The 21,979-nt window shown below is 33.1% G+C and overlaps 1 protein-coding gene across 5 annotated transcripts; it reads left to right on the top strand.

The window, feature by feature from the left end:
- Nucleotides 1-1,228: 1,228 nt before the first annotated feature.
- On the top strand, nt 1,229-14,376 carry LOC118031095 (uncharacterized). Of its 5 annotated transcripts, none has more exons than XR_012169588.1 (18): nt 1,229-1,554; nt 1,652-1,782; nt 1,885-1,942; nt 2,478-2,693; nt 3,649-3,924; nt 4,217-4,351; nt 4,431-4,556; nt 4,836-4,880; nt 5,396-5,503; nt 7,227-7,369; nt 7,478-7,601; nt 8,974-9,048; nt 10,449-10,811; nt 10,926-11,018; nt 11,872-12,022; nt 13,163-13,432; nt 13,761-13,859; nt 13,953-14,029. XR_012169588.1 is itself a non-coding variant. In XM_073408507.1 (17 exons), the coding sequence occupies exons 1-16, from the start codon at nt 1,318-1,320 to the stop codon at nt 13,429-13,431; spliced, it is 2,550 nt and encodes an 849-aa protein (XP_073264608.1). In that variant the 5' UTR covers nt 1,229-1,317; the 3' UTR covers nt 13,432; nt 14,130-14,376. The 5 variants fall into 5 exon arrangements, 3 of the variants coding, with proteins under 3 accessions (XP_073264608.1, XP_073264607.1, XP_034891273.1); XR_012169587.1 differs by having other exon boundaries at nt 13,756-13,859; XM_073408507.1 differs by lacking the exons at nt 13,761-13,859; nt 13,953-14,029 and adding an exon at nt 14,130-14,376.
- Nucleotides 14,377-21,979: the final 7,603 nt, after the last annotated feature.

Below are 21,979 nucleotides of genomic sequence, written 5' to 3'. Positions count from 1 at the left end.
TTTCCCTTTGATTTTATTCAATCAATTTTATGTGTGTATCAGTTTCTACTTTCATTTGATTAAATAAAAAATTAATTTTAATAAACACAGTTATTGAATACAATCAAGTACATGGATCGTGTTACGAGATAAAATATCTTGATTTACATTTACCTCATAATTTTTTCAAATATGTATTTAATTATCGTTAATGACTTTTGTTTTTAATTTGCTGACATAAATGATTCTCAATTTATTTAATTAAAAGTGTATAACATTTTCAATTATGTAAAAACAAATGTGTTGCAAATGCATGCATTTTCAGTTTTTTTGTTGATAAAAAAAATACCATGCTCGTTGCAAAGTACGAGCCAAATAAGTAGTTTATTTGTATTCTAGAATCATTATGGACCTTCAATGTTAAAAAATAAAGCTCATTTTTTTTTTTAAAAATCCAACCCCCATTTTTTTATATTTTGTTATTTTTTTTCTCAATATCATTATCATATTTTTGTTAAAAGCCGTTTGAGTTATTTTTATACCGATCAAGTTGATTATATCATGTTGAGGCAACTCTCACGAGTTTTAATTTTAAACTTAAGCTAATTAAGGAGTCAAGTCAAGATGTTTTTTTCTTGTTAATTTCTTTATTTTTTTTCATTTCATCTATATAGTGTTTTTTACCGGTTAGTCAGATTATTTTTGGATTGATTATGATGATTAGATCATATAAAGGTAACTCCCACATTATTTGATTTTAAACAGGACAAGAAGAAGAAGTTGGTTAATGATGTTTTTTTATGTCAATTTCATTTGTTTTTTTTTTTAATTTTTTTATCGTTAGAATATGATGCTTTTAAATTAGATAAATTGATTGGATTAGGTCATAATAACTTTTACCTGATTTGATTTTTAAATCAAGGTTAGATAATAAGTCGAATTAAAAAAATTTAATATTAATATGATGAGTTGCATTTAATAATAATATTAAATAGTTTTCAATAACTTAATTATTTTTTAAAGACAACTTAGAGCATAATGCCACATTGTGAACTAGTATTATTATAAGAAAAAGTTATAATTCTTAAAAATCTCATTTTCTAGAATGATTTCTAACTAATTTCTTATGGTACAAACAAATAAAAAATTATTTTATAAGAAATTATTTTCCATGAAATTCAATTTTCATTTTTTTTTTTCACATTTTCGGAAACAAACGAGTCCTTTAATATAAATCCTTACTCCTTACTCTCTCACTACTTGCGTATTTCAACTTAAAAATCAAGACAGAATTATAAGCTACTCCACTCCTCCTTCGTTTCCACTGTCAAAACAGCCATGGAGATCGACAGCGAAGATAAAACCCTAGAAGAAGAACTAGACGACGAAGACAATAACAACAACGACAACGGAGACCAACTTCCGAACCCCAAACTCCAGAACCCCAAACTCCGGTCCGACTCCGATTCCGATTCCGATTCGGACTCAGAAGACGAATCGCAGCAAAATCTAGAGCTTAAAACCCTAGAAACTGAGCTCTCCGGTAACCCCGCCAATTATGACTCTCATGCTCAAGTAATTAACGCTAATCCCTCTTTCTTTCTGAGCTTCTATTTGTAAAGTAAGTAAATTTATTGTATGCATTGATGCTGCTTGCTTGCTGTTTTTTTAGTATATAAAACTGTTGAGAAAAATGGGAGAGATAGATAAGCTTAAACAAGCAAGAGAAGCCATGAACAATGTGTTTCCACTAAGCCCTGACATGTGGCGTGATTGGGCTAAAGATGAAGCTTCTATTTCTGGGTAATATTTTTTTTTTGTATTTTCAATGACTATTTTGTTATGCTTTATTGATTGTTGCTGGTGGTTGTTGAGTTGATTCATTGATTGATTTGTTTTTATCAGGCCAGAGGGTTTCGCGGGGGTTGAGAAGATTTATGACCGTGGAGTGTTTGATTATCTGGTGTGTTCTTGTTAAACTCTTTTAGTAATACTTTAGGGTGTCATTTTGTTTTTTAAATGTTTTCAGGACTTTTGGTGCTCTGATGCTCTACTACTGTATATAGTGTGCATTCATAGAACGACTATTGTTTGATAATGGAAGAAACACATAGGATAATAGTTAAATTTTGAAAAAAGGAATGCTATGCTCTCAGGAATCAGGACCATTATGTTATTGTGTTGTTTGCAGATAATTTAGTTTTATAGAATTATCTATGATTTGTTTGGATATCCCTGCTTATTTTCATTGGCAAGCTTTTATAAGATAAATAGACCTTGCGTTTATTCAACTTATGTCATTTTTGTGTGGCTTTCTCAGCTAAAAAAAGAAAATATAAAAATAAATTCCAGTATTATTAATTTAAGAAAATTGAAGCTGATGGTTTCATGGTTTTAATTCGTTGTGTGATTGTCTTTACATATTAACTAATGGCATGTGCTCTGAAGCTCGTTGCTTCAAAAGTTGAGGTGGTTGACTGTACCATTTTTCAATGCAGTCTGTTTCTCTTTGGTGTGACTATTTGAATTACATACAAGAACATGATCCTTCAGTGCGAGAATGTTCTCCTGATGGCATTTCAAAGGCCCGAAATCTCTTTGAGCGTGCTCTTACTGCTGCTGGTTTGCATGTTGCTGAAGGAAACAAAATTTGGGAATTGTACAGGGAATTTGAACAGGCGGTACTGCACACCATTGATGAGAATGACATTAAGGTTGGAATTAACTGTCTATATCCAGTTTCCAGTTTGTTTTGCTCGCATGTGATATCTAAAGTGCCCATATCCTTAGCTGCCAAAATTTTCATTGTATTCGCTGGATCCTTTTTTTTTTCTTTTGTATAATTCATTAAATGTCCTTTCTGTTTGCTTAGTCTAAGACCATAGTTGTATTGTGTTTAAGCTGGACAACATTCATCTTGGAGCTTGGAATTGTGCATCGTAGATTTTTTTTATTAACTTCTCTAAACAACTGTGATACATGGGAAAAAAGAAGAAAAAAAAGGTGCTGATTAGGCATGTCTTAACCCGCCTGAGCAAATTAATCCCCGTCAAGATTTTTGAGTAAACCCTTTAAACCTCTATTTTCTACTGCAACATGACCTGAGAAGCTGTTCTTGCGGCTAACTTGATAAATATGACCAAGCCTGATAAGAATTGCTTGTGAAAAAGTTCGTTGATGCGTCTTCTTGCTCTTCACCTTGTTTGAATCAACCACTTCATCACAACATTCCTCTATCTTATTGGAGCTCTGAAGACCTAGTCAAGAACATGGTACAGGTCTGCATGATATCACAAGAAAACTGCAAAGATTGGAATTAATTGATGGAACTTGATAGTTGATATAGCTGATGTATTTTCAACCCGATGATAGTGTTAATATAGTGTTAATGCTTAACTCATGTTGCCTCATAGCATGAAAGAGCCCTTACCTTGGACCCAGCAGATACAATTTCTAAGTCCAGATGCTGCCAACAGATGAATTCTAAATAAATCCAAATTCTCAAGTTTCTAAATTTGCTTTATATCCCCTGGAGCAGTTTGTTGTGAAGCAGGTTTACAGAGAGAAATTTTTCAAGTTAGTTTTATGGAATTAGTGGTATCTTATGTTAAGTAATTAGCTTTATGAGTCTTCTAACATGCATTTAAGAGTTCAAATTCTTATTTGCAGGCAAAGGAATTACAGGTCCAACGCATTCGCAATATTTTCCACCGCCAATTGTCTGTTCCACTTGTTAACTTGAGGTCAACACTCCTTGCGTACAAGGCCTGGGAGGTGAAACAAGGGATTGATCTTGATGCCAAATCTAGTGAAGTTGATGGTTTATCTTCTCATCTTGCCTCAGCATACCAAAAGGCCATGGAAGCTTATAATGCTCGTGCTCCGCATGAAGAACAGATTTCTATGCAGAATATATCTGATACAGAAAAAATTCAAAATTTCATGGTATGTAGGACAACTGTTATAATTTAATAGAGCTTTTGATAATTAATAGCTCATTGGGGACATCCTACTTGTACTTTTCCTTTTGCTTCATTTTTTGTCCAAAATTTTTCTTGCATTATTCCTTCAATTTGAAGTTCATTTACTTTTAACTGCAGTTTGGTCATTCTGGTTATAGCAAGATTTTTTCCTTTTTGCCTGCTTTTCCTTAGAGCCTCAATTTATCAAGGTCCCCTGTTTTTATTGTGGTATTTTTTGTTTTCCAAAGGAAGTTCATATTTTTATTGTTTTGCAGAACTACTTAAAATTTGAAAAGTCTGTGGGCGATCCAGCACGGGTTCAAGTTTTATATGAGCGTGCAATGGCTGACTTTCCTATATCAAGTGATCTATGGCTTGATTATACTCGCTATCTGGACAGGACTTTGAAGGTTGTCCTTGAATTTCTCTATTCTCATGTTTTTCCATCTTCCAATTCTGTAGATTATTTACACACTGTCCCTTTTCCAGGTAGGAAATGTTCTGAGGGATGTTTATTCCAGGGCAACAAAAAATTGTCCCTGGATAGGAGAGCTTTGGGTTCAGTATATGCTTTCCTTGGAACGTGGTCGTGCTCCTGAAAAGGAGATATCTTCTGTATGCTTCTCTTATCACCCTTAGTTCCAACCATATACTTTTTGAATGGAGTTCATTTTGATGCTTTGTGTTTTTAGTACAAGTGTTGCCAGCCAAATTATTTGTCTCCCCCAATCCCTTTAGCTTCATATGACAGATGATGTCTCTTTCCATCTGTATCTAATGACAATAAAATTCTAGCAATTTGTTTCCTGTTGATTCTTATCTGTGCATATTATAAATATGCAGTATTAAAATATGCTCTTTAAGTTACTCATTTGATTTCTTCCATGATTTCAGGTTTTTGAAAAGTCCCTGCAATGCACTTTTTCAACAATTGAAGAGGTACATTTATGAAAAGCTCCTCAAAATGTGGGCGTGGTTTCCAATCTATCCCTATAAGTCTAGTTGCTCCCAATTTTTCCTTGTATTGTAGGTTATTCTCCAATCTAAACTTCTGGTAAATATTTTAATGCAAACCAAAAAAATGCCCTAACATGAGAAAGACAAACTCAACTTGATTTACTATTTTTTTTTAAAAAATTATTGTTGTATGATATTAAAAATTCTTTTTTTTTTTTTCATTTTTTATATAATAAATTGAGTGAAATTTGAATTTCTCATGTGACAGCAGTTAAGTTAGTTTTGATGAGAATATTTGATAAAATGATAGATTGGAGAATAGCTTTATGTCACGGGACAAATTTGGAATAATTAGACTTGTAAGAATATATTGCAGACTGGGGAAAAAATAAAAGGACAAGTTGATCTAATTCCTTTTTTTTTTTAACGTCTCAGTGTCATTGTTTCCTGTTTGCATCAGTTTTCTTTGTTTATTCAGTGACTTTTATTTGTTTCAGTACTTGGATTTGTTTCTAACACGAGTACATGGTTTGAGGAGGAGGATCGTATGTGGTGGTGAAGTGAATGGTGTCTTGGATTATTCATTAATAAGGGAAACTTTTCAGGTTTGTATAAACATGTCGTTTATTATGCTTTTACTCCCTTTTCTTTTCCTTTTTATAGAATTGCTTAGTATGTTACAAATACAAGGAAAGCTTTAACTTTTAAAAAATCATAACCTAGCCTAATGTATAAACTATTCTCCAAGCTTCTAACCCACCTTACCAAAAATAACTTGTAAAATTTTATTATTAGGTGCAGAATTTAAAGATTGCACCAGTGTCTTTTTTATTCTATATATTTGGCCGAGCTACATATTTGTTCTATTCATATTCTTACCTTGGTCTGCTACATCAGTAAGACATTGGAGAAATGTTGACTCACCAAGAATATGTCAACTTATGAGTGAGGGTTGAATCAATTGTTACCTTGGATTGTCTGTGGCTGCATTACGGTTGGATGTAGTGGGGTCTAAGCGTCATCCTGTAACTAGATCTGAAAAGAGACTTCTCTGTGTTCCTTGTACTAGCGAGCTAGGTATTGATGCTATTGAGCTGTTTGTGTATGCTTTCCTTTTCTTTTTAAGCTTGGCAACTTCTGTATGCTCACTGTATACACATGAAGGAGATTTGAATTCATTTTTCTCTCAAATCATAACCCTTAATATAATACCACATGAACTTAATGATTTGTAAATTAAATGTACGTGAATCATAATTCATTTCATGCTTGAATCCTAACCAGTAATTTAATACAACTTGGGCTTAATATTCAAAAATAAAATATATGTGAATCATGTCAGAGTGAGTAAAGAAAGCTTGCATCACTTTTTGAGGATAAACTTTTTTGGTTAACATAAATAAAGCCCAGAATTTAAATTATGCTTTTAAAAAATAATAAATTATTATTTTTTAAAAGATTAATTTAAATTCTGGCAATAACATATGGCTTTTGGGGCTACCAATTTGGTTTTTGTAACCTACCAAGAAGTAGAAATTAGAGTAAAGAATGGAACTAACCAGTTTTTAACCTTTTTTATTTTTATTTTCTTGGTTCAGTTTTTTATTTTTACTAGCACTGGTTCAATTTTTCCGTTCATTGTTTTTTTTTTTTACACGCCTAGTTTCAATGCATTTTCTGTGGATGGTAGGTGCATATTGTTCTTTCAAGAATTAGATATCCAAGTGTTGCTTATATGAGCTTCAGTAAGATTCTCTTAAGACAGTTGATTTTAATTGCTCTAGCTGTTGAGGCATTGGTCAAATAGTAGAACAATCAAGCCGGAGGTCCTGGGTGTTAGCATGCCCAAGTTCAATCTCCCTACCCCTAACCATCATAAGATTGCTTGACCTGTTCATTGTTTTTCTTGGCACGCCTGCTTTTTTCTTGGAGGGTATCCACAGTTGTTTCCAGAATCAAAGATGCAGGCAGTGCTTATATGAGCTTCCATAGTACTCTCAAGTCAATTACTTTGGATTGTTTTAGCTCTTGAGGCATTGGTCAAATGGCAGAAGACTCCAGCCTGAGGTCCTGACCGTTAGCATGCCCAAGTTCAATCTGCCTCCATCCAAACCATAAAAAAAGATTGATTTTGATGCTTCAAGATTTACAGAGATCTTTATTCTAATTTTTAACAGTACATTCTGGGATGATTTGTGTATAAGTAGATAATGTGTGTGGTGGTGATGAATTCTCTATATTTTGTATTCTTTATACATTTTGGAGCAAGTAGTTATATAGTTGCATTCACTCAATTTTAATCCTAATACTGAATTATTTTCCATCCAGCATGCCTCAGATTACCTGTCACCACACCTGAAGAACACAGATGGTTTGCTGCGTCTGTATGCCTACTGGGCTCGTCTAGAGATGAATTTGGGAAAAGATTTAGTTGCAGCTCGCCGAGTTTGGGAGAGCTTGCTTAAGATCAGGCAGACCATATATTCTATTCATCTAGTTTTACCAAAGTTGTTTTATTTAGTACTAGTTGTCTTCCATATTCTTTAATTTAATGTAATGCTTCTTAATTCCTTTTCCAGTGGCTCAACGTTGGAAGCTTGGCAGGGTTTTATAGCAATGGAAACTGAATCGGGTCACATAAGTGAAGCTAGGTCCATATACAAGCGATGCTATAGCAAAAGATTTCCTGGAACAGGTTCAGAGGTATATTCGTTTTTTCTTCATTTTCTTTTGTGCTGTGATATTTTTTTTGTTTTGTAAACATACATATTCTTTAGCATTAATAGTTTGCTTGTTTATTTTCTAAACAACAGTGAAGATGCAATTCATAGAAACAATGAAGCCTATTGTATTATCTTTTCTCCATTGCACATGGAGGAGCAGAATGCAATCACAAGCAAAGTTAATGTTGAATAAAAAATGATTCATACTCTTAGTGAAATCTTTTTGACTTTTCTTCATCCGGAAGAGATTAAGATTCCATGTTGGAAAATATGTAAGAGTACTCAGACCTTCAGCTAACTCATTTCCTAGGAGAATCTAGACTTGACAATTAGGCAATATACCCTTGAATTTTGATGAAAGAAGACATAAATTGACAATTAAATTAACCCTAGTTTAACGAGGCCTACCAATAAAACATTGCATGTCTTGCCTTACCAGCCACTAAATGCCATATAAATGATCCAGTAAACCAAAATCTATAGTTGATGCGTTGAAACCATGAAAAAGAAACCACTAATTTCTTTCTTGGCTTCATCAAATCAAGAGAAGGCTAGATGGTTTTAGCTCATATTGTATCCAAACATTGGCCTATCTATTTGCCATAATCTGTGAAATGGAATCATGGAATTGGATAATTGCTTGCTGGTTGAAAAGTACAAATAATGAAATTCTGGTAAGACTAATTATGCTGTATAATATTCTGAAGGGAAATAAATCATGGTCTCCTCATAAGGAAGTGGTTGTTAAGGTTAACCGCAGTGAGTTATATTATAAATTTAAATGGAAGCGCTGCACACGGTTGTATCTGATTGTCATGTTCTCTGTTTTCCTAAAATCTTATTACATTTTTTGTTAATGCCATGCTCCTTAATAAAGAAATGCATTAGGCAATAGCATTTCTTGAAAAGTTACAAATTCTAATCACTTAAAAAAGATGCTGATACATATATTTTTTGAGTCAGGACTGAAAGAAATTGCCTTTTAGCCATATGGAACCCTTTTGCGAGAAGTGTTGTGATTTTGGGTTTGAAACAAGGAGTATCATTTTCAAGGGCTTACTTTGTAGTATAGGCCAAAGGACCTTGTATTGAAACTCTGCATGCGAGTGTGAAAATGTTAAGCCTTGCACACACAATTGAAGGCATAAAAGATAAGACCAATTGTGTTGCTTAACATTTTTCAATTAGCTATGTTTTATTGTAAATCTAACATGGTGGCACCTAGGATATTCATATTCTGTTGGTTGACAATGCTGTTTTTGATCTCTGACTTGTGATGTTTTGCTCAATATCTGTATACTGCATTTTGGATTAGATGATACTTTCCTTTCCTAATTAACAGAATCATTCAGGACATTTGCCATTCTTGGTTGCGATTTGAAGAGGAGTTTGGTACACTAGAAGATTTTGACCATGCTATACAGAAGGTACACATTTCTTTTGATATATATGATGAAATTTAATGTTTAATATACTTAATGTGCATATGTAGTGCATTTTTTATATAAATGGATCTTTCCAATTGATGTTCTTCCATTAGTATTCATCCTGGGATCTTTTGGAGTTAGAACAGAGAGGAGGGTGAAAGCCAAAATATTATTTCTGAGAAAATTTTGTCTTGTCTTTCTCCATTCCGTGTCACCTTTTCACTCCCCAATTTTGATAGGTGATAAATGAGTAAAGCACAGATCTTTCTTCAAATAGAATGGAGCATTACCTAGTTTTCCAACAATTTGGCTTGGTACTTCAGGTAAAGCATCCTCTCCAACTGATGTTGGTGGTTGAGGTTGACAAGACTTGGGTTGTTTTTCACTGAAAATGGCTTTGGAAATTTGTTGTTCAGAGAGACTTTCTTGGGAAAAAGTGATAGTTATGACATATGGCAAGACATAACAGATGGGTATGAAAGCAAATGTGTGCTTGTTTTGCTCTACATATTGCATATAAGATTGGAGGTTGGAGATGAGTATTGTTAAGTTTGGATATCTTGTGTGAGGAACTCCCCATAAAGAAATTTCATGATTATAATGTTGTTACATAAATGGGAGCTGTTGTGATTATGTTGAGTGACAAGCTATTGTCGTGCATTTTATCCACTGTATGCAATAATGGCAGGCACTATTGTTGATAATTTGTCTAGCCAGCAAGACATGATTCAAGGAGTTGTGGTGCGATTCTGGACTGGGGAGAATGTTGTATTGGCAACCAAGTAACTCAAGGTTAAATCATTACCAGATGCTTTTTGACTGTAATTCTAAGAGGAGGATTGGAAGGAATAGCAAGCCTTTGATGGAGTGAAACATTGTGGTCATGGAGAAATCCATGACGTTGAGAAACTTATCTTAGTTGCTGAATGCTTCCTGTCCATAACTTTCCTGGAACCTTCTTTAAATTTTTGAATGAGCTTCATTTTTTACCTTCTTCATTCTTGTTTTCTTTTTGGTTCTATCTTTTCATCCATAAGGCTTTAATTTTTGTAGATTCCTAGAGTTCATGGGTTGCAGATAGTTTGGTGTATTTTGAAATTATTTACTATCCTACCGATATATGACCGAGTACATGTCTTATATATTGGCCATGGAGTAGCTGGATTGGATGGCTTGAGGGACTTAACAACAGCTAAACTTCAGAGCACTAGCATGGCAGTTAATAGCCATTTCATAGTACTGAGTAATTGGGAATAGTTGTTGCACTTGAATTCAGAAGTGAATAAAAAATGTTGTGCCCTATGTAACTTGATGCAATCTTAACTTGCATCTCTTGCCTGGAAGCATGTTTGTTTAACAGTTTTTTACAAGATAAATTTTTTGCCTCTCTCCTTTCTCAGGTTACTCCTCGTCTAGAAGAGCTGAAGTTGTATAGGATACATCAGGAAACAAAAGCATCAACAGATCAGAGTGAGGTATCTGGGAAGAAAATTGCTCGTGAAAAGAGAAAGGGTGGTTCAACAGCTACTGGCAAAGAGTCTCCAGCAAAGCGGCAAAAACAAACAGCCCAAACTCAAAAGAAGGGGTATGAGGATAAAGATCAGTTGCAGAAATATGAAGTAAATGAGGTCCAGGAGGCCCAAATTGATCTTGAAAAGACAGACAGCGCCCCTGATGAAAAACAAGTGAAAGGTTCTGATGTTGTAAGAACAAAAGGCTATACAGACCAGTGCACTGTGTTTATCTCTAATATCCATTTCAAGGCAAGTAAACTACCTCCTCCCCTCCTACCAGTGCCCTGAATAAGGAGGACCTTTATTTCATTTTTGATATGCGGGGATGGGAACTTATAATTTCAATATTGACTACTTTTGCAGGCAAATTCTGAAGATATACGGAAATTCTTCAGTGATGTTGGAGGGGTGGCCTCTATTAGAATTTTGCATGATAGAAATACTGGAAAATCAAGGGTCTCTCTCTCTCTCTCTCTCTAACACACACACACACGCGCGCGTGCAAGCAAAGGAAGCATACATCTTTCCCCCTTGTCATTTCTGCTTTTACTTTTCCCCTGGACTTCCTTTATGTGCTTTCAGAGATATATAAGATACTGGCCACTTTAGCTGTTATGGAAAGTGCACTTTGGTAATTCAGTTGAATGTTCCATATCAAAGATCTTAGTTAAGACTTGGATTGTCTGCGCTTCTTGTTCAATTGAGCTATAGAAAAATAGAAAAAAAGTGCACCCTAGAATGTGGCCTAATGCAAGGAGATCAACTTTGTTTCTCATAGCAACCTACTGTTAATGGCATTACATTCTTTTCAAGCTTTTGAAAGGTTTTATTGTTCTCCTTTTTGCTTTCATATAGCTTATCAATTATCTTATTGGAACATTCAGGGGTCTCATGGTGAATTTTGTGGAAGACACAAGTCTGGTTAGGCACTACAGATCACAGGCTGAAAATCTGAATCAGTTGATGTTAAGATGTGCCTTATCATGTGATTGCCAGTTGGTGGAAATACCTATGTTTTTTTTTCATTTTTGAACTTGGCCAAACTTTTATCCAGGCATATTTCTATACTGTTTAGCTAGGAAAAGAGGATTCTTTTATTTTCTTTCTTTTTTAAAAAAATTCCAGAATTTAGGTATTCCATACACTGGAAAAGCTCCATACATCAGGCACAAAGAATATGTAGTAGATCATATGCATGGAGCAGAAGGTTTAGTGAAAAGTCATCATGTGATAGTCATATGGTATATTTTGCATCATTTTATGGACAATTGCTTTCGGATGCTCAATATCCTATGTTGACTTTGTGAAGGGACTGGCTTATGTGGATTTTGTGGATGACGAACACCTTGCTGCAGCTATAACAAAGAACAAACAGCTGTTATTTGGGAAGAGGCTGAGCATTGCCCGGTCAGATCCCAAACAGAACCGAAGAGATGGTCGTAGAGTTCCCAGGGAACAAGGTACATTTTGCGTAACATCTATTACTCTCTTTGGGTGCATGTCCAGTTCAGCAAGTTATTAAGCTTAGAGGGAGTAGTTAGTTTCTGAAGTTACTGAACACTTTATACTCAAGGTCATGCTGTCCTAAGGGTTTTAGATCATACTGGAGAACTTAAGGTTATAAACTGGCAACCTGCAACAATAAGCAATTATGTATAAATTGCGTATGCTCAAAGCAAACTGTCAAATGGTGTTGTATCCTTTTCAACATTACAAACTTGGAATAGTATAAACTATAAAGAGTAATCTTTATAAATATTGAACCAAAATTAAACTATAAAAAACAAGAAGCCAATATTTATAGATTTGCATACTGCTTAAAGCGACTGTCAAATGGTATTTATTTAAATCCAGCCCAACATTACAACCTTGGAATAGTCTAAAGAGCAAGATTTATTAATATTGAAGCTCAAATTAAACCACATTTAAAAAAAAAAAATTATAATTTCATGCAACCTTAGAATCAGCCTGATCAAGGAAGTTGAGATATAAACATAAGCATTCTGAGTTTGACACGGACTGTAATTGCTAGAGTAGAAGTTCTATGAAACCAAAGTTTGGTAAAGAATAGAACATGGTAGCATCAATGTGTGAAATCTGACTACTACCTGGTATAAGAACTGTGTGACAGTCCAGCCACAGATAGCCTTGAAGTACAACCAATTAAAATGGAGAAATGCCTGGAAATGGTAGAGAAGAAACTGGAAAGAAGAGCTTCAGTAGTAATAGAAAGAATGGATGGAACAAAAGAGAGATCCGAAGGGGAAAAGAGGGCAAACAGGGAGAGAGTGTGGCAGCATCCTTCCTTTTTCTAAATTTTTAAATCTGTGCCATCAGAAATAGGCCTTAAACATGCATAGAAGATCCTAGAAAAAAGTTATAGGGATCAGCCACTAGCCTTCTGCTCAAGAGTAACTTAAAAAAATTGAAGTCACATCAGTTGAATAATAATTGCTCCTTGTGTCTCTTGAGTGGGATAGCAATGACCTCCGCTACTCGTGCCTCCATGCGTGCAAGCGCACATTCCATTTTCTGATGTTGATTCTTTTACTTTGATTATTTGTTTGCTTTGAACAATAACGAATGAACTTAATCTGCAGCTTTTGCTAGTGACCGAAGAAGGCACAATTGGGAATCTGCATCCAAAGAGCATGTTGATACACACAATGCATCGGGATCACAGGAGGCTTCGCAGACTGCTACTCTCAAGTCAGATGACAACATCCAGTTCAAGGGGAAGAACATATTCGCAGTGCCAAGAAATGTTAGGACACTTGGCTTGTCTGCAAACAAGTTGAAAACAGTGGAAGAAGGAGATGAGAAACCAAAGTCGAATGATGAGTTCAGAAAAATGTTCATTAAAGAATGAGGTATGACCCTCTACAGACCCTTGCTAAAAGTTCTTGGTCACGAGGAAGTTATCTCTTCAAATGTTTTTGGCATACACTGGCAAGAATTTAGTACTTGTTTTAGGATGAAGTAACTGTACTAACTAGCCACTTGAGGAAACAAATCTTCCGAGTTTTCTAAACTAGTCATTCTGGTATATAGCATCGACTTGCTGGGAATATGCATGTTGGGTGCAACTGATTTGATATGTATCAGATAATGATCACGGTTTTTGTTTTGGGATTGGTGTTAGAGCTGTTTCTTGTTTGCTGTTCGTACTGATTAAAATGTATCATTTGAATAGAGTAGAGGCTCTAGGAATACTTCAAAATTGTCTGGCCAAGCTGAAGCATAAGCGAAGGCCTCCTATGTAGACCTGTCTTTTGAAGAAAGCAGAACCTGCAAAAAGTACGACAGTTTTTCATGACCAAACATGGTGTTCTCCTATATATATCACCATCTTAGAAGTTCATGTAATATTTGCTGATGAAAATCCTGCAGAACAATTGCGGGGCACAAGAGAGCACTGTTCTATGCTAAAACAGGCATGGGCTGATGATCTTGCTTTTAGCCAATGATTTGGATGGGATCATCTTCTTAGGTTCATGCATTGTGATTTTAGTGTATTTTCAATTCGCGACCCTACCCGCGACGTTGCCCTAATTCTGCCATCCCCAGTGACCATATTTTCAGGTTGAAACTCGAGCTGGGTCCGGTATGCTTTTGTTTCCTGTATTATCAAAACAGGCAACAAAGGTATTCGTTCAATAGAGTCAGCTTCATCATGGGCTCAAAATTCACATGTAATCTCATGGATAATTTAGCCCCGGAACAGGCTAGCCATGAGTGGCAATGGAAAGGGCAACTTCCTATGGATAAGAGGCCAGAACTTCTTCTTCAATTATTGCTGTGACTGCTTACCTCTCTTTTTTGTTACGGAGAAAAGCATCTGTTTACGTAATTTAGTTAAATAAAACTCACCTGAGTTATGGTTTAAGTTATAAAACCAGGTCTGACATGCTCACTTACCCGGTCTGCTGGGTTCGGATTATGTTGTCTGAACCGGGTTTTGTGATCATGGAAATGGTTATATGGAAGAAAAAACCGTAGTTTCTATATATTTCATAGAAGCACATAACCTTCCAAGTGACCAATGCCATGCTGCGTCAAATCTAGAACTGAATCAGGTGTAAGGTAACAGGAACAGAAACCATTTCTCAAAAAGAGAAGCATCTGTGCAAGCTGTTAATGCCCAAATAGGCGAAACCAAAACATGTAATGAGATGGAAATATATCCCTCTTCTCTACACTCTCTCTATAATTGTGGTACAGTCCCCATTATTGGTCATGGCTTCAGCAAACGCAGGCTGCTGGTGACAACTTTTCATTTTCAATGCATAAACAAACACCAACGCAAAGGCGCCATTGTAGGTGCAGAGTGTGGGGGTGGATCATGACCACATAAATACTCGGATCCCAGATGGTGTCAGAATCTTTCACCTACAGCAGCTAACCCTCATAACTTCTCTGAGAAAAAGCCATCAAGCCATAACCGCCCATAAACATGCATGGACTTCTCAATTTGCGTACTGATCCTGCTATGGCGGTGTGCAACTGTACTCCTACGGTACTACCAGGACCCAAAAAATTCTCTCAACGGGTTCTTCTTACTCGCTTCAACCTTGCCTTTCCACACAGAATCTTGATTAATCAAGAGTGAAAGGGGGGAAAAAAACAGGAAGACGGCAAAACCAGAGGAGCTCGAGAAACCCTAATCAGGATGTTAATAATCTCACACAAGGAGGTAAAAAAAGTCTAAAAGGTATTATGTCACATGGTCCGATGGCGAGGTAATATGTGACAACTCAATCCTCCAAGCTCTGCTGCATCATAACCAAAGTTAAAAAAAGAATAGAAGAGACAAAAAGGAAAGTGTAAAGAAAGGGGAAAAGGATGACTGCATTGGAAACCAATTATGACTTGTGGCTTTGGTTTCATGTGCTTTGTATGATTAGTTGAAGAGCTTTTATTGCAGTCTGTTGAAAGTGATTACCCACGAAGACATGGGTGGAGTTTGCATCAACCATGGGGAAGGAGTACTGCCACCACAACCTACCCGCTGCTGCTGTAATCGCTGTCCTTTTTTTTTTCTTTCGTTGTTGCTGCTATAGAAAGACAAGAATGTCAACAATTTATGGAGACATACTGCATGTATTATAAAATGCAAATATATTAACTATGTTGGTAGCTCAACTAATCAAGTTTTTTGTTTGTTTTTTAGTAGTTCCGAGTTTGAGTTTTTTTAAAGTCATTAAAGACTTATATGGTTATTAACTATTGAGACTGTGAAATTAATTGAGATGTGCACAAGCTGACCCGAATATCCAATTTAATAATAAAAAAATACAAATATATTTTGGTTATAGCCTGCTTTAAAATCCCAAATGTTACATGTAGTTTTATAATTTACATTTGAAGGTTTAGATTGCAAATTACATAATTAATGTTCAAGTTGCTTATTATAAAGTTAAAAATAAAATAAACATCAATTAATGCTATTTCATTTTTGATATAGTGCAGGGACATATGAATATATATATATTAAAAAAAAAAAGTATTTTCTGGTTCAAATCTCATCTTTGTATATAAGCAAAAACTAAAACTCTTTGTATTATTGTTATTTTATTCTTTGATTAGTTTTCATACACTAAAACTAATTTAATCATGTTTCTAATTGTATTTTAGAGAGAAATATCACATATTCCCCTAACTCTCTCTTAATTAGATTAATATGGAAGATGATTGCAGTAAAAAAATGTAATTGGTCGATAATCAGATTTTAACTGCTAACAAGTTTTAAATTAAACTCTATCTAAGATAAAATTCGAGTCAATAAATCAAAAGAATAAATTTTTATTATGAATAAAAAATAATTAATAGGTTGAAGATCGTGTTTTGACTATATCGACAAGCTTCTTTCCTTTTACCTAAAAGTCAGGTATTAAACACAATGGATGAAACATTGAATTGCACAAGGAGGGAGACCCAAAAGCTTATAAAAGCTTCTCTCTCTCCCTCTCCCTCTCCCTCTCTCCCTCTCTCTCCCACTCCCTCTCTCTCTCCTTCTCTCCCTCTCTCTCCTCCCTCTCTCCCTCTCTCTCTCCTCTCCCTCTCTCTCCCCCTCCCTCCCTCTCCCTCTCTCTCTCTCCCTCTCTCCCTCTCTCTCTTCTTTGGGATCATGAGGCATTAAGCATGCGTTCTCTCTTTTTACAGAGACAAGAGAGTCTTTATGGGATCACGTAAATGGACTGCCCTTCCATTTCTCTCTCTCTCTCTCTCTCTCTCTCTCTCTCTCTCACACACACACACACACAGTACTATTCTTTTAATCATTATTGCTTTTGTCTTCTTTTTTTTTAATTGGTATTCTTATATTTTTTTAAATTATTCCATTTTATTTCATCTAAAAGTCAAAGTTTTACGAATACTAAATTTTTTATTATATTTTTAAATACATTTTAAGCTTACAATTCAAGAATGCATAGCAGGACAACAATAAAATATTAAAGTCAACAATAAGTAATAAATCATTGATTTTAAAAAAAATAATATTTGAGGTTTTTTTATTATTATTTTTATGAAGGATCAATAATGATTGGACAGAGAAAGCAATATATATTTTAAAAAGAAATGGGAGGGAAAATCAAAGGGTTGACTGCCCTAAAGAGTTAATGCTTTACCTTTTATTTATTTCTCTTTAAACGTGGCCATCGATTGGGAGGTAAACCTAAAGAGAGAATAAATAAAATGGAATAGAGTAATGGAAAGAACTAATGTCATTTATCAAGGAAAGAAGAGAGAATGGTAAAGTTTTTTTTTTTTTTTAAAAAAATATTTTTTTATTTGAAAATATATTAAAATAATTTTTTTAATTTTTAATATTAACACATTAAAATCATTAAAAAAACACTAAAAAATATTAATTTGATTTTATTTTTAATAAAACACACTTTTAAATCACATGTAAAAACAAAAGGTATCGTAATCTTAAACGAATCTTTAACAGATCTTATCATTGTAAGCTGTTGGATTTGGAGAACTAATGTCATTTATCAAGTAAAAAAATTAATCATAGCATTTTTTTTTTAGGGTTTTTGAGCAGCTTATATCATATATCATGCATGCCCATATTCTAATTTTTAACCTCAAGGAACTCTCGCTATACATTTTGCATCCAATTAATAATGCTATTTCAAGAGAACAAATAACAAGAATATAAATAACAAAATTTAGAAGATATTCAATATTAGATTGACATAATTCATCAATATATAACTACCATCCATATTGATCATCTGATTTGGATTGCTCATAATTTTTCTTTTAATCTATTCTTATTATTATTGTCATAACCCGATTTTAACTCTCTTTTTTCTAGAATATTTTTCAAAAGTCTAAAAAATATGATAAATAATAAAAAATCTAAAAAATATGTTTTCAGTCATGTGCGTGCCTATTTTACAATTTTAAATGTGTTTTAAAATCAATATATATATATATATATATATATATATTTGTTGATGTATTCACATCATTTTCATGATTTTCAATGTTTTTTTTTTTTAATTTAAAATTCAAAAATATGCTTAGAAAAAATAATTTTTTTTAAAAAAAAATATTTTGAAAAAAAAGAGTTAAAATCAGGTCATGACAATTATAAATTGCAGTATAACATTATTATCCATGTTAACAAGTATATTATAGCATTAATTAATAAACCATAACTTTTGATTTAGATGTCTGATTAGGACTTGTAAACTTTTAATCTGAAAACTAATTATGAGATCTTATAAAAATTCACTTTTAATTAGCCTTTTCAGGAATTTGATTCACAAATCATGTCCATATTGCACCTATATATTTCGAGATTTAAGTTACCATATCTTTGCAATATTTCAACATGTTCTTTTCTTTAATTTCTATGATCCGAACTTCATATTCAAGTCCCTCTTAGATGAGTTTGTGAATAGAAACTATGGAAAAATCCTGAGAGAGAGAGAAGAAAAGCAGCCTAGAAAAAGCTTCAACGATTCACATCAGACCAAAATAATTAAAGACCCTCGAGATCGAGGAACATCATGCATGGATTTTACAGGCTTGATTCTTTATGTTAGAACAAGCCCAAAAAAATTAAAGAAAAGAAGACGAGGAATATTCATACAATAAAATAAAGTTATAGTGAGCCAATGAAAATAAAAAATATAAGGAATATACAAAACTATAATAAAGGCAATCGATCCAAGGTAAAATGCTAGCTTTTGTCCTAGCTAGCTACCTAACTTCTTTATTTTTTTTTATATCCCAACCAAAAATTACAAGGTGGTTTTGGACAAATTTATTGATCAGATCAACTTGTTTCTTGATTTGAATTGAATATAAAAAAAAATCAATTTTAACAAATTTATTGAACAATCAACTTGTTTCAATTTGAATTGAATATAAAAAAAATTAATTTTAACAAATTTATTGAACAGATCAACTTGTTTCTTGATTTGAATTAAATATAAAAAAAATCAATTTAAAATTGATTTGAATTAACCCGGTTAAAATTCAATTTAATTTAAAAATTTAATAACTTAAAGTCATTTTAAAAATTTTAAATATTAATTAGATCAACTCTTTCAATATTTAACATAATTTTTATACCGGATTATGAATTAGGTAGGGTTTATTAATTTCGGTTGTTGGAACATATACAAGAAGGGATGCTTATGGATTGTGTAAAAGTAAAAGCATATGATCTTTTTTCTTTCTTGTTGTTTCCTTGCTTTGAATCTCATGCCACACCTTGGAGAATGTTATGTTGTTATGCCCTAATTAATATGTGGCCTTTAAGCCTAAGTCAAGACAAAATCAAAAAGTTGTGGGAATATTCCCAACGGCTAGTCTTTGCCCTTTACCCTTTGTTCTTTTAAAAGAAAATAAAAGAATAAAACAAAAAAAATTGTAGATTCTGTTGTATATATTATAATGCGAAGGGCCCAAAAAAAAATCATCAAGGGCGAATTTCCTCTTAATTTGGTCTATATTGGTTCTCAACGGGTGTTTTTTTTTTTTTTGGTGTGTGTAGTCAACATTTAAAATTACAAATTGAATGGGACCGGGTATTTATTTGGTCCCTCGTGTTTTTTTTTTTTTATTTATTGTGTATGCATTTCACCACCATACATAGCTCTTAAATGTTTAGGATTCATTGCATTGACACCCCTACTTGATGCGTAATTTGGACCACAAGGACACCCTCCTTAGCCAATACTCTCTTGTTTTTATCACAACCACACAAGTCTTTATATACAATACCACTGGTTTAAATATGGGGTCAATTTGGAAAAACAAAATTCAGACACATATATATATATATATATATATATATATAAGGAGAAAATTTGGGTAAAATTATATATTTCTTTTAATGATATTGTATATATTACCATGTTGTTTAGTATTATTTTTTCCTCACACGTTTTTATGCACCAATGAAAAGATTAGTTTCTTACATTTTTTTTTACATAATACTCACCTTAATTACTTTAAAAAAAAAAGTCTTTTTTCTATACAAAGTACCGTCTTAATATCCATCTTTCTAATTTATTATGAATTCATAACTTTCATTTAAAAATGTTTTTTACCCATATTTAGACCTTGTATATATACTCTTTTTTTTTTTTCTTATTGAAATCTCTTACTCTTTTGAATCTGTAAAGATTTCTTTATCACAACGTTGTTAGTTCACACCAATACTAATTATAGTTTTGTTTTCTTGTTTTTTTTTTTTTAATTATTTAATTACAGAAATAAGAAAAATAAAAAAAACAAGAAAATTAGTTTATTTTAGTTAGCTAGGTTCATTTAGTTATTTTTTCTTAATTAATTTTTTTAATCATTTGATTTTCATCTCAATAGAAAAAAAGAAAAAAAAAATTGAAAGAGTTATTTGTAGGTCTCACGAAAGAATCTCTAATTCACACAAATTTTTTTTCTTGATATTTTTTTTAATTTTAATTTTTTACATTAAATTATTATTCCTTGAGTTTTGTGATTCATTCACCTTTTTTTATATGAAGTTATTCCAGGTTCGGGTTAGTCAAGTTAATCCTGGTAGACTCATGATTTTTTTCAGTGTATTTTAGTTGATTTAACTATGATATTTTTTCTATATCATTTTTTAAATTAATCATTTAAACAACATAAGTGCAAAATGAGGTAGAATGATAGCTTGGCAGCTTCGAATCCTAACAGTGTAAGAAAAGAAATTGCTTTCTACATATGCCTTGAACATTTCATGCTCAAGCCAGCTAGAAACATCTTGAAGAGATGTTCTTCTTTTTGGGAGAATGAAAACGATCGTCAAACAATTCACACATATGTTTCAGAACATGAGAGAGAGAGAAAGTGTGGAGACATGAGTGTGAAGTTAGCAAGAATTAATGATGCCTATTGTTATGTGGTGGTCACTCTTGCAATATTTCATATTCCTGAATCTATAACAAAGAGACAATATAGATTATTTGTTGATTATGTTATTAAATTTGATTCGATTTATAATCTAGTTTAAGATATGAATTATAGATTGAGCGAATTAACTCAAGTAGATGCAAAATGATATATTTTTTAATATTTTTTTTAAAATTAAAACAACATTATTGCTAAAATGATCAATTAGGTTATAGGTTAATTCGCTGCAATGACCATGTAAAACTAAAATAATTTTAATTTAATTTTTTCTAAAACTCGATCCAAACTAATAACCGGTTCAATAAATTATCGAGTCGATTTGTAAAGCTAGGAGGATTGTTGAGTAGTTGTCAAACGAAGAATAAAAAGGTTTCCATAGATAAGCATCTCCTTTTATCAATCAAAACATAGGATCACAACTAAGTCTTGTTGTTATCTCATGCATAAAGTAACCCTAAATGGAAAATAATAATGGCTAGTCGTGTTGTCTAGTTGGGTAGCATGCCCTAAGCTAGCTAGCCAAAGCAAAACCAGAAAATGAGATTTACATAGTTTCATTTGAAAATGGAGAATGATTGGCATCTTTTAGGAAAGCTTTGTTTCCTAAGACAAGGCACCAATAAAATTAGAAAGGGCAAAAAAAAAGTTGGTATCTAAAAGTAATATGTAAGGGGATATCTTTTTTTATTAATTTTAGGGTAACCCTACGCTAGCTAGCTAGTCGACCATAGTAATAAATTTCCTTTCATTAATTAACCAATAAATATCTAAGAGATATGACTGTATAGAAATAATTAATAATTAATAAATTTCTATTTAAAATTGTATGGATGCTTGTTCTGCCTTTTCCCAACTAAGCAACGAATTGCTTTAGTCGCACATTGTGAGAAACATAGCCCTACACTCAAATTATTCATGTTCCTCGTTCTCTTGCAAGGCAAGGGAAATATTGTGCATGGCAATATATCATCAAGCTTTATTTTCATTTGAGAATATAATAAGAAAAATTATAT

Source organism: Populus alba, chromosome 4, assembly GCF_005239225.2.
Source record: "Populus alba chromosome 4, ASM523922v2, whole genome shotgun sequence".
Classification (NCBI taxonomy): Eukaryota; Viridiplantae; Streptophyta; class Magnoliopsida; order Malpighiales; family Salicaceae; genus Populus; species Populus alba.
This window is presented reverse-complemented; position numbering and strand designations above follow the sequence as displayed.